Source organism: Mirounga leonina, unplaced genomic scaffold (genome assembly GCF_011800145.1).
Source record: "Mirounga leonina isolate KUSES-001 unplaced genomic scaffold, KU_Mleo_1.0 Mir_174, whole genome shotgun sequence".
NCBI classification, from domain to species: Eukaryota; Metazoa; Chordata; class Mammalia; order Carnivora; family Phocidae; genus Mirounga; species Mirounga leonina.
The window spans coordinates 42,183,299-42,207,271 of NW_023270451.1; the positions used below are offsets into that span (position 1 = coordinate 42,183,299).

The following is a 23,973-nucleotide window of genomic DNA, read 5'->3' on the forward strand; positions in this document are numbered from 1 at the left end:
GAAAGTTAACAGAATTGAATAATGGTTCAAAATAGTCAAGGAATCACATTACAGAGCTCTATTTGAGAGAGAAGTGCTAAAAATTCATTCTATACTATAATGACATTATCAAATATGTTGCTAGAATTCTATACTGCATAACATTATACATTATAATTGCTCGGCTAAAAAATGGAATTTTCAATGACGCTGTATGATAACAAATATATTTAATAATCTTAAATAAACTCAAACTTACGTTGATATCTGCACTTCTAAGTAATTCAAGATATGAGAAATGAATTTTTAAAAAATCAGATCATGAAAGCCATTATTATTTGAAGGAATGTGCTCAATTTTTTAGATAATTTAAATTATTTAAGAGTCCTTTGCATTTTTTATTAGCTTTGCCTAAAGTTATAACATTAAAGCATTAGGGTTACATGTAATGAGGTTCTGGTTTGCCCTGATTTCTATTCCCATATTTTCACAAACTACAAACCGAGACTAGTGCTATATTACAAGGCTAATTTGATCCAATAAAACGGTCTTAGTCCTAGATATGCATCTGATGAAAATGTTGAACTACAAAGTGTGTATTCACATGCAAACAATCACAGACACCCATTTGGAAGAAACAGTTCATAAAGAGAGCAGATATTAGTCCAAAGGAACCTGTACCAAAATTTTTCTTAGGGTATCTGCTACTAAAAAACATTCAGATGCTAAGTCCAACCAACTATATACAACATATACCTAAAGCCCATTATTCCGATTGATGGTTTTAAATATCAAAAGAAAAGTCTAGTTTGAAATTCTACAGACAGAAGTAACATCCCTGTTATTGAAACCCCGGTTAACAGAAAGTAACCATAGCTTAGAAAATAATGGCTTGATTCCAAAATGGATTTAGGATTATAGGAAAATTTAATCCCCAACTCCGTGAGGATGGTTTACATCAATTCTTGCTATAAAGTAGTAAAACCAACAGCCCACTAACGTTATTCCAAGCAGTACCACGGCCAGTGTTGATCACTACCATTTTTTTTCCCCCATGCTTGCTTTTGGTGGGAAGGAGAAATTTTTATTTAAATTTTTATTTTGACCTGTTGTTTTGGTTCTCATATCTTCAAATACAGGAAAGCCCTATTTAACACTGTCATTGGTTTTTCAAACCACCTCCAAATATAACCTCACTTAAGCCCAACTACACCCTGGAAGGAAGAGAGAACAGTGCTGCTGGTATTTGCAGGCAAGGAAACTTTTTCTAAGGCACAGCGCATTCGAGAACTGAAACTAGAATTTTGACTGACTCCAGTTCCAATGGTCTTCCTACTACCCACACTCAGCTGGCGCAACTCTGTCCCCAGCTGAAAGAAAAGAGTCTTTTTTCCTAAAGGAGTAGGGGTCCCTCGCGGCTTTCAGAATGATCTTTTACCATAATTGGCAGCAACTCTAAAAGATATTCACATTATTCACACACCCAGCTCTTTGATTCCCCTCACACTTAATTCAGTAGCTACAAGCATTTCAGAAATTTTCCAAAAATCAATCTTTTCCTCTGGACTAACGCTGAAACCCTCGCACCTACCTTCCCAACTGTACACTTTAAAAAATTATGTATAGATATAGATGACAAATAGTAAGGAGATTATAGATAGATAGGTAGATAGATACATTCCCTGTGTGTGTGTGTGTGTGTGTGTTCCCAGTTTATTTTCAAGATAGTTTCTTAAGTTCAGACTTAACGAAATCAGAAACCTTCTCTTTTATGACTTAGGACACCGCTAATGATTTAACCTGCTAAGAATTGCACAAAGGTAAGGCTACCTGGGGCTGTTCTCCTTCCCTGAGTTTATGTCCTGCCTATTTTATTTAGACTCTGAGTCTCCTTGGAAAAGACTGTGACGATTCTATGTTTGTAAATGCCCCTAGCACACTGTTGGCACTTAAATGTAATTATTCAAAATGGAATCATTTAATTAGATAGGAAGAGAAATAGCAAGCCCTGAGATGATAATAAAGAATAAAATAAATATGCTGACCGACTGAAGCAAAGCAACAGATAGATAACACACACACAAGATAGCTCCATTTCAGTTTTTCAATTCAGGATGTACGTCAACAGGATAAACACACAGTTATATACCTTGCTTTTGCTGGGTTCCCAGAAAGCAGAGAGGACGACTGATATTGATAACTCCATAGAGTGGCAAGAATTCTACACCTCATGCCTCCTTGGGAAAGCCTGAGGACGGGGAGCAAAGTGGAGGAAGGAGATGAAAGCAGGGTGTGGCCGAGACTCTACAGACCCCAAGTGCTTCCTAACCAGCAATTAGGAAGGAGGCTTCTATCCACCTGGATGGGACAGGTTATTTTATACCAACTGGATCTACCTGGCCGGCAGCTGGAGAGCAAGACAACGCAAAGTCCTTTGCATGATGTTCTCAGCAACAGGCATGGAAACATTTCAGAGGAGTCTGTACCATGAACTAGCCCTTGGAAACGGAACTGCATGCACGTGCTTCTTTTGGGCTACGAGATAGCCAACAGGTCCGGGCGTCCTCCATGCTATACCAGGGCCCGATCTAACCCTTCCCCTGGCGAAACTGCAGAGCCCTAGAATGTATGGCAGCCTTTACTTCTCTCCTATTCCCCCGCCCCTGCTAGCCTCCAAGCACTGACATACAAAAAGATCTGTTAAAGCACTCGTTCAACAACGCAACAGAAGACGTTCTTCACAGAGCCCAGGACAAGGCACCCCGAGAAAGAACACCTCACACTTAAGAGCCAGAAAGACCAATAAAAGTTACAAAATGATACAAGTTTTATAAGGAAGTCTGCTCATTGATTGTAAAGGGCTGAACAGTTTGTTAATAATAATCCCTTAAACTGGTTAAAAAAAAAATTAGCTTCCCCCCACCACCTCCCCCAACACCTAATTAGGAATGATTTGAGGCCGAAGCAGCTGCTTTTCAGACCTCTCTAGGGCTTTCCTGGCTGCTCAGTCACCTTGGGCTTGACTTTTGGGGAGGTGGAGAGGATGAGAAAAGGTCCTGAGAGAAGTGTCCCTTTGGCCCAGTGTCCTCTCTCGACTCTCTGCTGCCGTGCCTGACTTACTCTCTTCAGCCAGACTGGAAGTTCATGTTCATGGATAGAAATATTCCTGGGTTAACATTTCTTCTTCATTGTGGCTTAGCTGCTTCGGATTTGCTACAGTCACCATGGGCTGCTTTAACTACTGAACGAGGCGAATTCGGCCGTCCGATGATCCATTCTTGAACTTTTCCCATGCTCCAGACTATTTCATAAGAATGGTGCCATCATCAGTAGCCAGTAAGCTTTTATTGAGTGCCTACTGTGTGCAAACGATAGAATTATCGTTATCTGTCACAGTCCTGGGAAGCAGAATGTTGCTGCCCTGAAGGGAGGGAGGCCGGATAACTTCCTACTCCTGGATGTGGGGACAAATTACTTACCCTCAGTTTGCTAATCAGGAACATGGGAATAAACAAGAGATCTTACCTCGTAGGGTTGCCAGGAGGATTTGATGAAAAGTACAGAGCGAGACGAAGAGTAAACAGTTCATGTTGGCTACTGCTATTGCCAGCCACATTGTTATCATCACTTTGACATGATGGGTAAAAAACACGAGGTTTGCTAAATGGGTTCCCGAGGGGGCCGGGAAGAGGAGGCAATGTGTGGGAATCTGCTCATTTGTTGGATTTTTTTCCTCCTCTAAAGCAGTCATTTTTAATTGGCATACGTTGGTGTCATTAATTTTCTCCTCGGAGAGTACCAGTGTGACACTTGGAGCAAACAAGAGATAAACTGCCGCTCAAGCTACAAAATGGCACCTGCTTTTATCTAGCAGGAGTGATATTTTTATATTATGAAGTTGAGGCCGATAAACAGGAAAGAGACAAGTGCTGTTCGATACTACCTCTCTGAGTAACGGACGATAAAACGGTGAAAACGGTGAGGAGAGCAACCTAGGAAAACACTTTCCAAGGTTCCCATGTCGAGAAAAGCACTTAATGGGCTTTTGAGGGGCGCCTGGGTGGCTCAGTCGTTGAGCGTCTGCCTTCGGCTCGGGTCATGATCCCGGGGTCCTGGGATCGAGCACCGCATCGGGCTCCCTGCTCCGCGGGAAGCCTGCTTCTCCCTCTCCCTCTCTCTCTCCCCCTGCTTGTGTTCCCACTCTGTGTCTCTCTCTGTCAAATAAATAAAATCTTTAAGAAAAAAAAAAAAAAGAAATGGGCTTTTGAGGCGATTTCTATTCTCACACCTTTGCACGTATTCACAAGTTTTTTTTGCCTTGCTTTGCTTCCGGCCTCCTCCCCACCATACAGGGCTCAGCCGAGCACTGGTATGACCAAGGCTGCTCTCTACATTTATGGGTCCTTTCACTTTGGGGAGTCAAAGCATTCAAGTTAACACAATAATACAACTCTCAGGAAATAGGGAGTAAAGGTTAAAAAGAGACCCAGAAAATGAATTATGGTTGGATTTGGCGACAAGTGGGAAACTTCCCACTTTCCGAAATTCCTTTTTGATCCATTCAAGGCTGAAGCTTCCAAGATCAGAGGGCTACTCTGACATTGGACAGGTGGAATTCAAGCCGGCCGTGATCCGGAATGTAATGGAAAGTGAAACTAGATCCCTTGCCCCAAGCTGAGTCACCTGTGCCTTCCTTAGAAGAGTTGACAACACCGACCAGCAGAGAGAGGCAGGAAACCTCTGAAGACGAGCCGCCACGCTCGACTTTGTTTTTCCCCATCTCACTCGATTCTGTTGCCACCAATCAAATCCAGTCCATTTGTTGATGGGGCTATGGGGACGGTGAAAGCACCTAGAGACTCAATAAAAGGGACTGATCTTTTGACGAAGAGAATGTCATTCAGAAAGCTCATGTATTAACTGATAAAGACATTTTCTCTACCAGGTATAGAAGTCAAGCTCTTCTCTTCTTAAATCTCAGGTGTTGACATATGGTGGGGTGCCAAATCAGTTAATTAACAAATATTTACTGGACACACACCATATACTCTGAAGTACCCCACTGGCAATAAATCTTATGTGTCCAAGTAATGATAGGGCAGATTCTACTAGGGGAAAACAAGAAAAAGCCCTTCAAACCTATCGTTAATGAAATGTCACTCCATGTTACTGTGATCATATAATTTTGTGAGCATTCATCTCATCACAGCAGAATGTTATACAATCAGGGGTTCTAACAGACTCAACTATAAGGCAGTGAATGGGAATGTTGAAGCTAAGGATGTCTAGACATTCTTTGTTCCCAAACCAGAGGACTGTTTAAATTATGCATCTGAGGGTAGGTTAAGTTTGTAGAAAAATAATAATATACTCCTGATTTGTTTCTCTGTATTTTGGAATACTTGGGATTTTACTCACAAACTAAGCCATTTTAACAGATGTTTTTATGTTCTGTATATTCATTATATTCCTTCAACCTCTGCGTCAAGTTGTGTTTTCTATGGCTTGGTCATGTTTTCATCTCCACCACCTCCTTCTTTATCACATAGACTGTTTTTCAATACTCTTCAATCTCTTGAACTCAAGAGAAGAGTCCCTTCTATACAGTTTGTGTCTCTCAAATTCTATTCAATTGAAATACAAACGACTGATTTATAGAAATTTAGAAGTACTTTTCTTGATTTAAAAATGCTTCACTCAGTCTCACTGATGAAGTTCACTCAGTCTCACTGATGAAGTTCAAACTTTTTTTTTTTTTAAGATTTTATTTATTTATTTGACAGAGAGAGACACAGCGAGAGCAGGAACACAAGCAGGAGGAGGAGGGGAGGGAGAAGCAGGCTTCCCGCCAAGCAGGGAGCCCGATGTGGGGCTCGATCCCAGGACCCTGGGATCATGACCTGAGCTGAAGGCAGACGCTTAACGACTGAGCCACCCAGGCACCCCTGAAGTTCAAACTTTTAAACCATGCGTATGCTAAGGTCAGTTTTCTTATAGTGGCTCAACTGCAAATCTGGATCTCTACTATAGAACTCAGTTCTGGGTTCTGCATTTGATCATGGCCCTGAAAGATACTAGCCTCTATGAAGTGAATAGCAATAGTTTAGACTGGAGAAATTACAGGAACGGTAGAAATCAGAGGAACTATGAGGGAATCTTGACTGGAAACACTTTAGAAACAACTGAATGAAATCTCTACTGTTTATGAAAGGCTATATTCGACCTGTTTGTACACTAATAGCAACCCACCCCCCACGTATATAGATTTCACTTACAGATGGTTGAAAAGTAATTTTCTATGATCCTATGATACTTTATGTAATTATCTGTAATTACATTGACACAAGGTAAAAACAGTCAATTTAAAATAATATAAAGTATTCAAGACAATTACTAGGCTAAGCAACATTGTTTTTTGTAAGAGAAAGTGTCACATGCAACAAAGTGGCAAAAACAGAAAGGAGTGAGCTGTGGTTAAGTGTAAATCCTATAGCAATGAAAGTCGTTTGTATTATCCTTACTTCTTTGAATAAATTCAGATGACAGCTCTATTTCATTTCTTCATTCAGTTTGGAGGCCAGATGGCATTAGAATCATTTACTTCACCTTGTTGTGCTTAATTACTACAATCAACACACTATTTTCCAAATTAATCATAACAAAGTAATTTCATTAGTAACACAGCAGGCTGTTGAATTATTAGCATCATAACAGTTTGCAAACAATTAAACTTTATTTGAACCTTAAAAATTTGCAGAGTGGAACATTATTGTAAGATCTAATGGCAATAGAGTACAAAATCAGTACAGAGCAAATAATCAAGCAAAATGCTATATAAAATATGACTCACAATCACCTTTGAAAAAAATTAGCTAACTGTTCATAGAAAAACAAATAAAAGCTAAGCAAACATAATGAGAACATAGCAATTAGCATATTTTCTAACAAGCCATGTTGTTTAAATGCACATTAATGATATTATTACGATCTTGAAGGGAGTATGATATATTGTCAAGGGTATAAAGAAAACTTTCTCCCTGGTAGCATACAAATGATTTCGCCAAATGAATATAAAGTAGTCAGGAGTTGAAAGTAATGATTATTTTTCCTGTCACTTTCATTTTAAATCTTTTGTTTCCTTTCCTATCTCCCACCTATATTCAAGTTAAACAAGAACAAAGGCCGGAGGAGCTCTGGACAGAAGTAACACTTTATATCTGTATTGTCACCATTCACAGAGACTATCCGGCTTGGAACTGTTGGTCATCAGTTGGCAAAGGACTCCCTCTCCTGGCTTAACTGTAAAAGGAGGCAAAAATCTTTTACATGCTTTACATTCTGCTCAAGTTTGGGCCTGAGTGGGGGAGGGGTCGCCCAGCGGTTGGGTATGCAATGAAAAGTTGCTGCCACCTACTGGCCCAGCACTGAAATCTTCACTTAAAGCAGAAGCCTGAAACCTGTATCCATAACCGAAGACTATACGTTCAGGGGAAACCCACAACTGCTTTTTGCTTTTCAATCTCTCAGGCTTTGAAAAAAAAGACCACTAAATTTATCTCCAGTTGTCTCACTTTTGCCAAGATGATTTCAATCGACCCCAATGGCTCTCCATTAGGAAAAGATTAACGAGTATATAAATTAATTTCTGAAAGCTTTAACTTGACAATGTCTAATTTACGTAAACTAGAGTTTACCCACAATCCCGAAAACTAAAAAAATCTATTTCATTACGTTTGAACTCTGATGATCACAGTATTAAGAAGACAATGGTAAAATATAAGTTCTGAAATATTGCTTATAGTTTTCTATAAATAAGGGGGGGTTAAATATTATCAGTATGTTCACAGCTAGAATCTTTATAAAGCAAAGATCTGGAAAGTTCAACAAAGGTAGTACCCACTAATTCAATATTAGGTGAATCTATAATGATCCAATCAGCAGTACATTTATATATATATATCAAGGCCACACTGATACCCTGTCAGCATTTACAGTCCCTTTGATTTCAAATATACATGAAAAGGTAATGTCATAATTGCACAAAGTTCACTCAGGCAGCACAGCATATTCCTCCAAAGTCAGACTCATACTACCTTTCCACTCACCTCTGGGTGTATGGTCCCACCATGATTTCTAGGCTCTCCTCTCTGAGCCCTTCCTTTTCTTTTCATTGCTCTGAGAAGCACAGAGGAAACTCACCTCTGGAGTGCTACTGTTTTGTGGTGGGACTTTATTTTATTTTATTGTATTGTATTTTGTGGTGGGACTTTAATAGCCAGCAATGATCAGGCAGGATAAGACAGCACTCCATTAGATCTTCTTACTTTGAGAATACACTGAGATTCTTTATGCTGCTGTATGATGCAGAAGGGGCTTTTTTATGAATTTTTTATTTTATTAAATTTAAACAAAACTGTGGTGGAAAATGTTGGCCAGCCCATCACCGAACCGGGCTGTTTGTTACTGATAAAGGGTTTCGCACACACCATGGTTCTGGGCTGCACGTGTGTCCCGGGGGCCAGCATGCTACCATCTGCGATTCTGTCATTCTTTCTTTCCTGTGGCTTTCTTTAACATGAAGTAAAAATCAGTAAAAATTCTTTCATGAAAACATGTCACTGTTGTGTGAAAAATCAGTACTACGATCGATCGTCTACAAAGTTTTAACAAAGCCACATTCTTTAGATAGCATCTACCGAAAGCTTGCATGATATATTCAATTAAAATTTCCATGAAATTATATATTACATTCTAAAATGTAATTGACATGCACTATGAAGAGAAATTACAACTCCTACCGAAAGGAGCAGTGACTGTGAGGTACATATAAAATCGGGCTGAATTCTTCACACAAATCAAATGAGTAAATAAAAACTATATTTACTTCTCTGCAAAACAGCAACAGGTACAACTTTACTGCTTGCCTCTAATTTACATTAATATTCTTTAATTTTATATCAGAGGAGTATTATAATGAATGCATAAAATAACAAAGACAAATGTTCAACAAAACACAAAAAGGTTATGAGCTGCCACTCATGCTCTCAAGATGATTCTAAATCCAAAGCATTTACAGACCAGCAGGAGAATCTTCTTTTTCTGTAGGCAGAAAGGGAAAGCTGCATCTGAATTTTTTTTCTTCAGGTGAAATGTTGATTTTTCCTGCGTAGAAAAAAAAATACACTTGTAGGCAAGGAAAAATGAATATTTACTCAATATTTGGTCAATTCAGCTCCTCAGAAAGGCCAGAAAGAGTGGTATTTTACTCAAGAGGAGAAGGTTTGGGAAAACATCCAGTTATTAGCAAAGGGACTTCCTTTAAATAATCTATTTCCAAAGTAAATTCTATGAGTTATTTTAAAATTTGAACTAGATTTTTTAAAAAAGAAGAAGATGATGTGGGAGCATGATCTTTGTGCTATCAGAAAACTACAAAGACTTTTTAAAAGGCAAAGACTCATAACGCAGAGACCAAGAGAACATATGAGCTATTACAGAATATTGGATTAAAATGTACTTACCCAGGACTCTCAAATATCATACATCTCCATTATGTAGGCTTTCGGCACCAAGCCAATGGCTCCCTTCATTTCTCCTACCCACCAGCCATATCTATTGTATTCCTAATTGAAAACAATATGCAATATTAACCTTTAGACTGGTAGAAGTACAATGTCGTTCATATGCAACTTCTTAGAAATGGTATTTCTTTTTATAAAGTTACAAGAGCTTGAGCTGCAAATTGAAACATTTTAATCTTTTTTTGTTTGTTTCTGGACACTTAAAAATGCTGTTAGGCAAAGATTTAAATTAACATATAAGACAAAGCCTGTTTATTACTCTGTACAGAACACAGAAACAGTCACTTGGGATAAGAACCTAGCAAATGGAACTACATGAGGAAGTCAGCTCCCTAGGCCCATTTCCCTTCTCCCTCCCTCCCTTCTCTCTCTCTCTCTCTCTCTCCCCCCCCACCTCTCTCTCTCTCTCTCTCTCACACACACACACACACAACCTGGGGAGACATCTTTTCTGTGCAAAAACCAGTGCCAGAAGCTACAAGGTTACAGCCAAGATACTTAGGATATGATCTTGGCCTTCAAGAAACTTATCATCTAGCAAGGAAAGAATTATTTTTTCACAATAAACTGACTCCTAGTTAAACTGATATGACTGAAAATTATTTAGAACGCAGAGCTATGCCCCTTAAGAAAAATCTAATATGTGAGTATAGGTATTTTAAACAGATAAATGAGGGACTAAGAAAACACTAATAATATCCAAAAATATTTGCTTTACAAAATAATTTTTAAAGGCTCCTTTTAAAAAGCTTCCAAAGGCACTTATTGTTAAGCTTGCACTAATCAAAAACTGCATTAGATAAAGGATGGGTGGTAGGAAGTTGAAGGTGGTGTTAGTTTCAGCCTTACAGTGGAAGATCAATAAGAAATAAAGTATGTCAAGTTATAAAGGCGAAATATTAATCTAGCTGTAAAAAAGAGTGATGGATGAGTCCCTTTTGCATTTACTTTGCAATGTGAGATAAACCTATACCTGCCCTTCTCCCCTTTGCCTCCACTGACAGATGCACCACTGCTTTGGGCATCATGAACACACTGCAACGGGTCTCATATGTCTGCCAGATTGACTAATGTATTTTTATCTCAAATTTATTTATGTTTAGTGAGATACAAACAAAGTAAAATGAATTACAAGTTTCAAGAATAATATCTTCCAAAAGCAATACTCTGCAAAAGCACTGTAGGACCCAAATTTAATTTTTCATATAAGATAAATTTTTAAAATCAATCCCCAAAGTAATTCAATAGGTTATGATTTTCCAACATCTGAGTCATAGATAAATGTGCATATGCATATTGAGTTACATGTGGGGAGGGAATGTCCACACTGGCATGGACTTAACATCTGTATTGATTAGTATATGCTATTGACCATCAGAAAGGAAAATCATACAATTCCTCAGTACAAATGTAGCAATGTTAGCACGTGTGTATTGATATGTAGCCTATCAATAGAGAGAATACCAGGTTAAAAATCTATATGTGCTTTTTAAACAGTGGGTTGTACCAGAATCAGGTTTATTGGAAGAATAAGGTGGAAGGAAAGGGGGCGGGGGTGGTCAGGCTAACCCTACACTTCCTATTCTAATGAGGGCACAGTTCTGGCTCATGAGGCACAGGACTCAAGGTTTTAAGTTTAAACGTTCAATGTTAGAGTGAATTTTTTTGTGGATAAAACTATCTACGTGATGAAAATAGTCTGATGTCTGAACTCAGTGATGGTGACTATAATCTATGTAGGATCTATTTATCAGAAGAAAACACCAACTTACTGAAAGCTATGATTAGCAACCATTATATCTTAATAGGTACTTAATAAAACTGCCCTTTTCAATTTTTAAGGCAATGAATACAATTAGGGCCTAATGCTTCACAAAACAAATGTATTTAACCTTCCGGAGGCAAAAGGCCTACATTGTAAGATTTCAAAATGGATGGTTACCAGGGTAAGTCTGAATATGAAAGCTCTTAGCCAATGCCAATCTAACATTTTTTTAAAAAGTGATTATTTGTAAAGAGTAAAGGAGCTGCCCCCACTCCCAACAGGCAGACAGAACATACTCAGTGTGAGGGCATATGAAGACCCAAATCTGCTTTCCAAGAACAGCCCTCAATCTGGGGCTCAAGGTTAAATGCAAGTGACAAACAAGAATGCTCACATCACTTTATAATATTCCACTTTGGTTATAATCTGTACTCTCAAGGAAGGGCATATTATTGTTCTCAAAAAGCTCACTGACATCCAAATTTAAGAAACTGATTTCCAAAGAATCATTTCACCAAAGGACCAATGACATACTTCACACTTGAGATAATTCTGCCTGACGGTCACTGGTAAGACTTATTAAACAGAAAGGACAGTTGGAAACAGGAGGGAGGAGCTTATTCAGCTGCAAACACATCCCTTAAAAGTAACATTCTAGGAAAACATAAAAGTTTCAGACTAAAATAATCTTAAATGCTTCACTTAATTTAAAATAACTCAAGAGCACAGGAAATTTGCTCATAAAAATACTCTAAAATATCACAAGTTTAAATCAGAAAAGGGTAAAAAATCAGAATGTTTAATACTTTACATTTGTAAAGAATTCCATCGAATCCTCCTGTGTGGAATTAAGAGGTAAGATAAAATACAGTGAGGTAAAAATCTAGGAGGCAAATTTATGGATTTACACTGTGGCCATTAGGGTATGTCGACAAGATTGCAAACACAGAAGCTTTTACTTTTATCATTACCATCCTCTGTATGAGCCTCCTGAGCAACATGAATCCCAATTAAACCATTTGCAGCCTATAAATTGGAATGAGGATGCTTCTTGGAGTACGGTATTCTAAACTTGAGCCTCAAGATTCAATACCATAAAAGCTTTCCCTTTGAAGACGAGAATCGGCCTCTTTGCCTTCCCTGTTTGCCGTGCCCAAATAAATGTGACTGCAAATGACACAGTACTTACGGTGGGAAATAATGCAATCCATACAGTGTTACCTTACCGTCCACATACTAATTATAGTATTGTTCTAAAAGTCACAGGTGGGTCATTAAAAAAAAAAAAAAAGATAAACAGTCCTCAAGCCTTATCTTGTTATTAAACAAAAAAACAAAGAGACAAAACCATACCGGGCTGCCATCTAAATCTCTGAAAGGTTAGGAAGCATCATGTCATCTTTATGGCACACGAGATCTCAGGTACAAGAAGGTCTGCCATCTGGTATCCTTCACCCTACTCGGCTCTTAACATCAACTAAAACGCTAACACAGGCAAGTGACTGTGCTTCGGGAGGACTGATAAAATAATGAAGAGTCCTTTAATCTACAGGAAACCATTCCAGTCAATTTATAAGAAATATTGCATCCCTTTGTAGGACGTGTAATTATTTTCTATTAATCATGTGCTATAAAGCTACATTATGCGGTTATTCTGTTATCACTAGAAAGAGGCCTGCAGTCAGCTTCTGACAATGTTAGGTAATTACTAACACAAAGCTTCTTTCTCCTCCCGTAGTAATGCTATCAAGATCCAGAGGTATAGTGATGCTTACTGTATAAAAATAGTACTCAAAAGAAATTCAATATCTGCAAAATGGATGGCTTCCAGGCAAATGTAATGTGGCAGTCAAAGAAGCCAAAAAAAAAAAAAAAAGCCAAACTTGCCCAATAATCCAAGAAAATAATCGTAAAGTGGTGCGGCACCGTTGTGCTCTAACTCCTCTGTTTTCAATTTTCCTGCCATTAAAATAGTTTTTATTTGTTTTATTTTGTAGTAAAATTTTCGGCCTCAGCTAATAGTTACTAGGCAATAAATGCAAGCGATTATGTAATCGGGGCAGGGAGAAAGGATTAGTCCTGATCATGTGAAACCAGCATGACAGTAAACATATGTCCATGTTTCCTCATTCACTAAATCTTTGCTCTCTGCCAGTCTAAGGCCCCGACATTCACAGGAATCCTTCCTCAGCACTATGATTCTCGTTTCTCAAGTGTGTTACTCCACTTTCCGCAAACTGTGGGTAAAAGAATGTTACCTTAAGAGAAACTTGAAACACTTTAAAAGATTTCCTGATACGTACTACCCCTTCCAGAAACTAGTTACCAACCTGTCTGAATGCAACAGGTGTTAGAAAGGTGGAAAGACTACCTGTCCTTTCTCCAAACATGTATCCGTGCTTTGAAACATACTACCCTTCTGCAGAAATGAAGTTAATTTTATTCACAAAATATAAAATGCACTGAGTTTCATAACCAGTGGACTTTACCATTGTTTTCCAAGTATTCACTGTGATAGTCTCAATTTTTCATAAACATTGTGGTAGTATGAAAACTAGATACCTATTTAAAACACAGAAATCCTTTCTTCAAGCCTGCCTCTGCAATCTCTTCCTTTTTACTATCTCCAACTAGAAACTTTCTAAGATTCCTTTCATTTCTCATACTGTCATTTCATCCCTGAAAATGCATAACAGCAACCTGACAACCCCAGTGTTTTACTATTATTATCTACATATTAACTCCTTGAATCTTCATCTCCTGAGCTGATAAATGAGAAAATCGACACTAACCCTCTCTAAGGTCCTCCATGATGTCTGAACACACCCTCCATGAACCTGCTTTAAGACACTGAGTCTCTTAGCGGCTTATGGAAATCAACCTCATTACTTTATAATTCACTGTGCAGGTGTGACTTTGAGTTACGCTAATTCGAAGAATTACTATTTTTTTCCTCTCTGTACTGTGCGCTCCATTTTGCAAGCAAGAGAGACAAAGGACAAGCAAGGAAGCTGATAGTAAGAATTCAGTTATTATAACAAATTTCAGTTTATATTCCAGAGTCAAGACACATTTAACTCAAGTTTCTACACAGTCCACATTTACAATACCGCACAGCAAAAACTGCTATTCGGTCTGATGATTCAGACTGCTATTCAGACTGATGGTAGGCAAAGAAAAGATCGAATCATATTCAGTAGAAAGTGGCCTTGGTACTTGTTGTATTTCACTGACCAGTAGGAGACTCCGTTAACTGTTCTCAGGCTCACCCACCTGTCTATTCCAACTGTCGCCACTCTGCTCCAGCCCTTCATCGCCTCACCCCGGGTTACTGCATCATCAACTTGGCCTCACTGTTCTTCCCAGAAACAAACCGTGTCCATCGCAAGCATGACTCAGGCACTTACCCCAGCTCCCCAGTACAGTAACTGCAAACTCCTCTGCTCGGATCTCTCCCCCGCTTGCTAGCAACGTTCTCTCACTCCTCTGGTCCACACGGTCCAATCTTCCAAGCTACACTCGTTCCCACCTCTGCACATGGTGCCTTCCTCCCCAGGGAATGGCTCCCCTCCCTCACCCAAATCCTAACCAGCAACTATGACCTGACTCAAGTTTCCCAGCTGTCACGCATTGGCCTCCAAATTATTTAATCTGCACTTACATCTCTCATTTCAAGCTGAGCATTTATTCCTCAGTGGATTTTACGTACGTTAGTTTTGTCCCTTCAATGAAAATACAGTACAAACGCACTGAGATTACACTTGATCTGTATGCCCCACACAGCAGATGGGTAAAAGGTGTTCAGTAAATGGACTGGGTGAGGAAGCATACTCTGTCTTTATTTTGGATGATGCACCAGTTGACAATCCTAAATATTTTCTTAAGAAGTGTAATTTCCAAAAGGTGTATCTTTTCTTTTGTGTCTATTAGACATATGTGAAGAATTTTAGCAATGACCAAACAAAGTTTGTTCTGAAGTGTGTTTAGCTTCACAGTCTGAAGTATGTTGCTCCTACTGGGGGCAGGCTGCTGCCCACCATGTCTCCTAATGCACTACATAGGACACCTTGTCTGAAGAGTTCAAATCCCCACCTGCAGAAAGAAAGGTATCAGTCCCCGGCACAACTGGGACCAGATAATTCCAGTTCTTTGAAGAACTGAATTCAGGTGAATTTACTGTATGTACCGAAGAGGTGAAGACCGAACCTTGTAAACGTGGAAACGGTGGCAGGTGTAAAGGAATATCTACTGGGTTTTCAGCTCCTCATTGTTCTTGTGATTATTTTCCCAGAAGTTCCAGAGTCTTTTTTTTTTTTTTAAGATTTTATTTATTTATTTGACAGGAAGAGAGATGGCGAGAGTGGGAACACAAGCAGGGGGAGAGAGAGAGGGAGAGGGAGAAACAGGCTTCCCGCTGAGCAGGGAGCCTGATGCGGGGCTCGATCCCAGGACCCTGGGATCATGACCTGAGCCGAAGGCAGACGCTTAATGGACCGAGCCACCCAAGCGCCCCTGGAAGTTCGAGAGTCTTATATCAGATCTGTCACTAACTAGATATGCAACCTTGGGCAATTCCAAGTTCTTTAGGGATGATTTTTTGGGGTTTATACTTTCAGCACTCTTTGAGACTCCACAATAATCCACTTACATATTTAACATAAATCAGTAAGTCTCATTATTATGCATTTGGACTCTTACCCTTTTTGTAGTTGGCTGCTGAGAAGCTCAGGGCTGAGCTGGAAGTTCAAGTGCCCAAACTCTAGTCTTTTAAGGTCTCCACAGGGATAGTCTTTTTCTCCTTGCATTTTTTATTTATTTTCCCCAATTACATTGAGCCTTGAGATTTCCTCACCTATAAAGCAAAGGGTGAGCACTAAGGTTCCCCTAACTCTATGACTCCATCATTCTAAGTTCTTTTAAGCGTTAAGGATTATTTCCCATTTTTACCTGTATTTTCACAAACACATATTAACATATATCTGCTATGATATTAGGTATTGGGGATCCAACAATACTAAAGACACAGGGTCTACCTCAAAGAGTTCAGGGTCAAGAGAGAGAAATCGATATTCCTAGTCCCCATGTAGGCATAGCAAAGCAGAAAGAGTGAAAGCTCTAGGGTCAGATCTGCTCTGATTCCAGAAGAAGGTTCTTTCTAGTTGGTATCCTCAGGTGATTTACATAATAACCTTGCTGAGCATCAGTTTTCTCATCTGGAAAATTATCACACCAGAGAGTTCATAGGGTTATCTTACGATCAGATGAGTGAAAGCATATCAAGTGCCTAGAAAAGGACACTGCAGGTATGCAACAAACCCTTTTTCATTTCCTCCCTCTCTCTTCCCACTAATTGTATAGCAAAATACCAGGGCAACAAAAAGTGTATGTTGGTCTGCACTGTAAGGCAATCGTATTATTACGAGCAGTTCTCCACCCTGCTCTTCCAAAGGGAATCTGGCCTTTAAAGGGACGAGGAGGGAGACATCTCAAAGGAGTAAATGCTGCTATACATACATTAAGGGGGTTCCTGAGTTTTTGGGGTGGGGGACAGAAGGGCATAAGAGATCATGGACTTTTCAATTTCAGATTAAAAAAAAAAATTATGAACATCGTGCTGTCTTTTGAGTTGTTTTGTTCTGCTTCTGGCTTATTCCATGCAGAATGAAACCACACAGGCTTGCAGCCTGTAGCCGCCCCTCACTGCCACTTCCATTCCGCCTGCATCTCTGACACCACCTTCTGGCTTATCCTTGACCTCTCGAGCCACTGCAGGGGCTGAGCCTTCCAGCCTGCTTCCCAGAATCACCTTCCCCTTTCAGCTGTCAACATTTTCCTGAAATGCTCGTTCCATTTCATGTAAGAGAAAAGAGGGAAGTACTGGGATGCGTTCGTGCATAGATAACAGGAGGAGCCCCATGGCTGGACCAGAACATCTTCTTGGGAGGGGGGGGGTGCCGAGCAGTAGGTCTGCCTGGCTCATGCCTCCCTGTACCCACGACATTCCCACACTGACAGCATGGAAACGAAATGCCGTCAGAGCCACACAAATGCAGTCACAAGCACGGAAAACTCCTTCCGCCTTCCCCGAAGGCTGGAAGATAGAGTAACGTTGCGGGCCCTAGCTTAGCATCCACGTACGTCCTATACTGAGATGTCCTAGTTGCTACTCAGCAGTTGGTCATGCTATTTGTGACACGCTGGGTCAGATGGTCGCAAAGGAAAACCCAGGAGACCTGAACAGTCACTCGGCCAGCAGAGCTCGGCAGGATTTTCATTTTACTTTCCTTCTCTGGTAGGTGTGAAGCCAGAAAAGCCCGAGGAACGGAATCTGTCCTTTTCACAATGAGAAACAAATGGTCAGTGGCAGTCACAATTCACCAGTCGCTGAAAAAAGTCACAAACAGATATAAAGAGAGGTGATGCTTGAACCTCCAGCCAACACACACTAAAAAAAAAAAAAAAATGCCCCTTTACTGCACATTAGTGAATACCGTCAACCTACATTTCCTGTTTTTTACTTAATAAGAAATCTCTCAAAAAGCTGCAGTGCTTGATTCACACGTGTCCTAGACTAGATAAAATACTCCAGGATTCTTAACTCTCTTGTTTTGCTGCTACTACCAGACAAAGTAGCGTGCTTCTTTCTTGCTGAAGCACAGCTCCCCTGTCATTAAGTCTCTAAAAATAATTCACTGCTTTAAAAGTAAGAATAGGAATGCGGTTCGCAATTTACCGACGAGTACAGGTTGAAAGATAAACTAATAAAGGATGTAAATCCAGAACAGCAAGTAAAATGACATAACCAAAGAGGTATGCAGGGCGATGGAATATGCCTATAGCTATTTAACCTGGATCCTGCTATTAAAATTCTAAAGTTTCATAAACATGCTTCTATGAAAATACTATTAACTAGGATATTATGTCCATGTTTAAGGTGGTAATAAAAGTGAAATGTAACCTAGTAATGGAATTTGACACAATTTTAAACAACCTGATTCCTTTAAAAAAAAAAAAAAAGAAAAGACATTTTTACTTCAAATATGATTTTCCCCCATCAGATGAATCAGAAATCAGGCCGTGTGTTTTAGAATTAATTCACTAACAACACAGCTCTCATTAAAATTACAAATTCCACTTTCATCCGTTCCTGTAAATGTGCCCCATTGTTCTAGGGGAGAAAAAAAATTTCCTAAATCTCCGCTAAACTACCCAAGTACATAACGCGTTTTAATACATAAAAAACAGCAGTGAGCCTATGTGAAAGGAACTATATGCAAAAAGTTACTGGCTCTCCTTTTTAGGTAAGCAGTACTTAAATTTATTATTAGTGAGCTTCGAAGGTTAAAACTTAGAAAATGCCAGACACTTTGAAAGAGAGGCTAGCTCAGCCAGGGGTCACATGACAGCTGCTAATTGCAAAATGTTACAAAGGGAAGGAGGCAGGGCAGGTTATCTGCTTACTCTTCTTTATTGCAACATTGGATTTTCACTAAAAAAATTTTTTTTAAAGGCTAAGATTTGTATAACTCTCAAAAGAGGCGGGAAATAAATAAGTCATCCCCAGGCTGACTGAGTACAGCTGACACCCCATCAGGACTTCCTTGCAAAAACAGAGAAAGAGGACTGAATTTTAAAACCAAACTATTTCGGGGCACCTGGGTGGCTCAGTTGGTTAAGTGTCTGCCTTCAGCTCAGGTCATGATCCCGGGGTCCTGGGATAGAGCCCCGCGTTGGGCTTCCTGCTCCGTGGAGAGCCTGCTTCTCCCTCTCCCTCTGCCTGCCTCTCTGCCTACTTGTGCTCTCTCTCTATCTGTCAAATAAATAAATACAATCTTTAAAAAAAAAAACAAACCAAACTATATTTCTATAGTGAATTTTAATGAAGACAGCCCAATCGTCAAACTAGTTCAATCTTTTTCTGTCATTTCACTTACAAAATTAAGACCCTCTTTATTATAATGCACACCATTTTTAGTCCTTGATTTATCTAAATTTTGTTTATATTTAAGTGCATTTTTCTTAAACTATCTTCTGTTGCCTTTTTTAAGAGTATCTTCAGCAATGACAACCTTCTAGAAGGTAAGTTAGATCAGTGGTAATTAAATATTGCAAAATATAGCGCAGTTAATTTTGAAAAGCAAGTTGTATTTCTTTTTTTTTTTTTAAGATTTATTTATTTGAGAAAGAGAGTGAATACATGGGGAGGGGCAGAAGGAGAGGGAGAGAGAAACTTTAGCAGACTCTGAGCTGAGCGCAGAGCCAGTCTCGGGCCTGATCCCACAACCCCAAGATCATGACTTGAGCCAAAAACAAGAGTTAGACACTCAACCGACTGTGCCACCCAGGTGCCCCAGTCATATTTCTTTAAAATCTTCTAAATGGCATTATTTATTAGAAAAGTTGTGACATTAATTTCTCTACAAAGTACACATTTTTTACGCCTCTACAAATATTGTATTAAGACTCCTTTAAAATGTATTCTTCTTTATGTATACAATGTTTACATTTAATTCAGAATGATGAAAAAACTTACGATTAATGCTAATACTTTATTGACATGAGCTAGGAAAGTAATAATCCATAGCTAGATTTAAAGTTGAATTTATGACATCATTTTGATTGTGCACATTAGCTGTAATTACCTGCACCACTCATTCTGAGCCACTAGATGGTGTAAAAAATAAATTAAAATGGTAAAATTTCATTCTATCACCATAAAACCTAATGTAACTCTGAGAAAGATGAAACAGATTTCTAGACTTATAACAATGTTAGTGGTTTCTATACTAATTGTACTTTAAAAAAAAATCTGTCTCTCTCCCTTGATCTAGAAACAAGTCCTTTTGAGCAATTTTTCACTCTTCTAAGGACCTTGAGTCCTGAATTTACAGTAGTATTAAATATTCAAATTGCTGTCATTCACATATTAAATGAATTTATGATATTAATTTATGGTCTATTTTGGCCAAAGTTTTGATAAAAACTGGGAGACTAAGCCTATAAAAAAATTATTACAGTCTCCAGAGATTCTTATCTGAAACTATCCCCCCAAAATTGCGGAAGCAAGAATCTTCACAAACATATACTGACTCCCAAATCAACCTGAAAACCAATAGCCAAGATATCGAATAATGGCCCAGAATTTGTCCACATCCCATCAAGGGAGAGCTAAGTGTCCTTTCTTTTTACCCTCACCAAGATGTACCTGGTTGATTCTACCAGGCCCACCGCTGGATGAATACTGGTATTAAATCACTCAGCCAACAGTGATAAGGTCCTGGCTAACAATGTCTTGTCTCCTCTTTCAAAAACCAATATGAGCTCCAGATACAGTCATCATTTCCAGGAGGCCCCTCATGAAATGATGCTACCTGTGGAACTTCAAGCCTTGTGAAGGGCTGATTGAGGAATTATTTTTGGTACGCAGTATGCAAATAATAGCATTTAGACATTTTAGATAGCACTATACTCTTCCTTTGAGCTGGACCACCACTACCCTCAGCTCTATGATAAAGCTTCACACCTAAAATTACAATCTCCACAAAACAGATCTGGGAACAGAAATTACCTACACTGGGATCCTAGAAGTGTGATATACACCTAGGATTGTTCTTTTAACTTTATAATAATAGAAAACAATTTTCTGAGGCAATGGGAACTCTACTTGTCTGACAGCGTGTCCTAGAGGTTGGTATTCTGAGCTTTTCAGCAACACAGACACCTTGATTCACAAAGAAGGCTTTAAGAACAGACCCACGCTGAAAATAAGTTTCACATTCTACCATAATAATATTAAGACTATAAGCCATTTATCCATGTAGTTTGGGATTCCAAGTGGAAGCTAATCAACCTTTTAATTTTATACACAATTGCAGCTAAGTTGGTGAAAGTAACTGTGAGCTGAGTAGATTTGAGGAATAATTCCAAGAAACTATCTTGAATGGAAATAAATCAGTTTGGTTTCTATATTAAGTAATTCACTCAAAAAAAAAAGTGTTGTCCTGGGGGCGCCTGGGTGGCTTAGTCAGTTAAATGTCTGCCTTCGGCTCAGGTCATAATCCCGGGGTCCTGGGATGGAGCCCTGCATCGGGCTCCCTGCTCAGCGGGGAATCTGCTTCTTCCTCTCCCTCTGCCACTCCTCACTGCTTGTGCTCACTCATGTGCTCTCTCTCCCTCTCTCAAAAATAAATAAATAAAATCTTTTTGTTAAAAAAGTGTTGCCTTAACTCAGGACAATTAAATGCTCCATAATAGGCTGACTCCAGGAGTTGGCTCCCAGGAACTAAAAGCATCTTTCCTTAAAAAACAAACAAACATACTAAGGAGCAGAGGACAGAGAAAAATAAGTGGGAAGTCTTAGCTCTGGGCACCCCAACTTAGCAATCATCACAGCTGGCAATATTTACTTACTAAATATTTCCTCCCAATAATCTACAAGTGCTTCCACAGTATTCCTCTTGGATTCCTGGTGCTTGGCATGGGCCCTTTGTGCCCCTTGTAGGTACTTTATAACAGTTTCAAATGAGAAGCAAAAGAGAAAAGGAGAAAACCTTGGTCTGGGAGTCAAGATGCCTGGTTAAGTACTGGCTCTGGCCCTTTCTTGACCCAAGTTCCCTTATCTGTAAAACCAAGAATGGGTAGACGATCATCACTCAGATTCCTCATTCAAGTGCTCTATGATCTTCTACGTTAGGATTTTATCCACCAGCCATCTTGTGTTAAGAGTCAATAAGTGACCTTATTTCCAAATTCTCTTCTGCATCTAGCAAGTCATACTATCTTTCTGAAAAGTACAAATTTTTCTCTAATCAAGAAACTACATTAAACTCCTGGACTTATAGAACATCTCCCTACTTATATTTAAATAGTTTTCATACATCATTTGTTTCTAAAATAGCTTCATAATGTAGACTGAGGGAGTTTTTTTCAATCCCCATATCATAGTAGGGAAAGTTAAATATGAAAATTAAGGGAGCTCACACATGTCATCACAATAAGAAACATGACTTTTAGATCTAAGGACAGAAAGATTTTCAATCATCCGGTATATTAAGAGGCAGAGACACTGATTTATATATATATAAGGATGAGTTCGTAGCAACAGTCTCTGCCATTATGTTTACAAATACAACTATGTTAAACTTAAAAAAAATCACCTAAAACTGTCTGAATAGAAAAAGCATTGCTTTTAAATTGTCGGAACACCAATGTATTTACATAAAGATGAAAAACTTCTACTATAAACAGTGTTTCCAGTAGTGAATGGCAGACAAAACCAGAATAAGCACACAGAAGAATAAAAAGGAAGAGGAAAGAAAAACATAATAAATAACCTAATACCTTACAATGTTAACTTTCACATAAGTATATTGTTTCTGGAGAAGGCAGTGTGTGGATGTGAGCCAAAGGCTGAAGTGATAGGTAAACACACTGTTAAGTTGAATCCTGTTATCTGATTGTGTTTAAAATTTGATTATATTTCACTTGACAAAATAATTAATTATTGTGAACTCCCAATTGTTAACAAGGACCTAAAGGAATTCCAATTGGCATTTTTCCCCAGTGTTGTAAACCCAGATGCATAAATATCTAGCTTTGTGTTCACCCTTTACAGTTGTCATCTGGGGTGTCTTCTTACCTTGCTAAGAATGTAAATCACATCACCACGTTTAAATGACAACTCATCAGAAAGAGCTCCTGTGCAGTCCCACAAACCCTGGTAAAAATTCGCATAATCGGTGCTTTTATCTCCTAGGAAGAAGAGAGAGAAAACATGAGTTAGAGCTTTCGTGTAATGGGCCCTTATTTAAGATGAACCAACAGAAATTAAAGGGCCGCCTCAAACCACCAAAACAGGCAAAACAAATTCTGTCCTGATTCAAAGAACATTTGATTACATTTATAGACAAATCCTACTTCTTACAGTAATTTAATGAAGGACTGTTTTCAAAAAGACCTCTTTTGGAATGTCCCTTGTTTTCTTTCTCTCCCTCTCTTGTTTCATCTAAAACCTGTACTTGCAATGTGTTCTCATCAAACCAGCACCTAAAAGTTCCTTCCCACTTATTTTTGATAATGGACCTAAACCCACTCGCAACATGAGTTGAAGGTGAGTTGGTCACACTGCACGATGAGCAATATCCGTGACACGTGATACATGCATTGTGAAATAACCACCTTACAGAATTTCTAAAAATTACCAAAAAAGACAGATGAAGGGAAGAAGAAAATAAGTTAGCATTTGGGATGCTTCATAAACAATAATAAATAATCATGAAGGAGCCAATAGGGCACAGATATAACACAAACTAGGCAACAATTTTTGTTTGTTTAATTCTAAAACCTCAAGCTGGTTAGAGGAAGAAGATAAAGTGGGAATGACATAAAGGGTAATTCCAGCTCTTATCTTTGGGGACTTTTGTACCGAAAGCCTCTCAAAGTTATTTCTAAAATATCTGAGCAACTTTGCAATTGCCAATGCTGAAGCTGCATTTTTCAAGATTTCTGTCAGCCCCAGTTTAGGACATTACGCTCTGAATAAACATGCAACATACACTGGAGTTATCAGCTCATCCTTCTAACAGCATAAGCACAATGGATGTGATGTGCTCAAACTGCCATACAGACCATTAACTGATTGATTATTTA

The 23,973-nt window shown here is 38.9% G+C and overlaps 1 protein-coding gene across 2 annotated transcripts in view; it reads right to left on the reverse strand.

Moving 5' to 3' along the window:
- Positions 1-6,689: 6,689 nt before the first annotated feature.
- The window catches only part of SKAP2 (src kinase associated phosphoprotein 2), a 165,974-nt gene continuing 148,690 nt past the window's right edge, over positions 6,690-23,973 (reverse strand). For both annotated transcript variants that reach the window (XM_035020786.1, XM_035020787.1), the window contains exons 11-13: positions 22,964-23,076; positions 9,501-9,602; positions 6,690-9,141 (exon numbers count right to left, since the gene is read on the reverse strand). In XM_035020786.1, the coding sequence (XP_034876677.1) occupies positions 9,510-9,602; positions 22,964-23,076 (206 nt within the window). In that variant the 3' untranslated portion in view covers positions 6,690-9,141; positions 9,501-9,509. The remainder of the gene's footprint in view (positions 9,142-9,500; positions 9,603-22,963; positions 23,077-23,973) is intronic.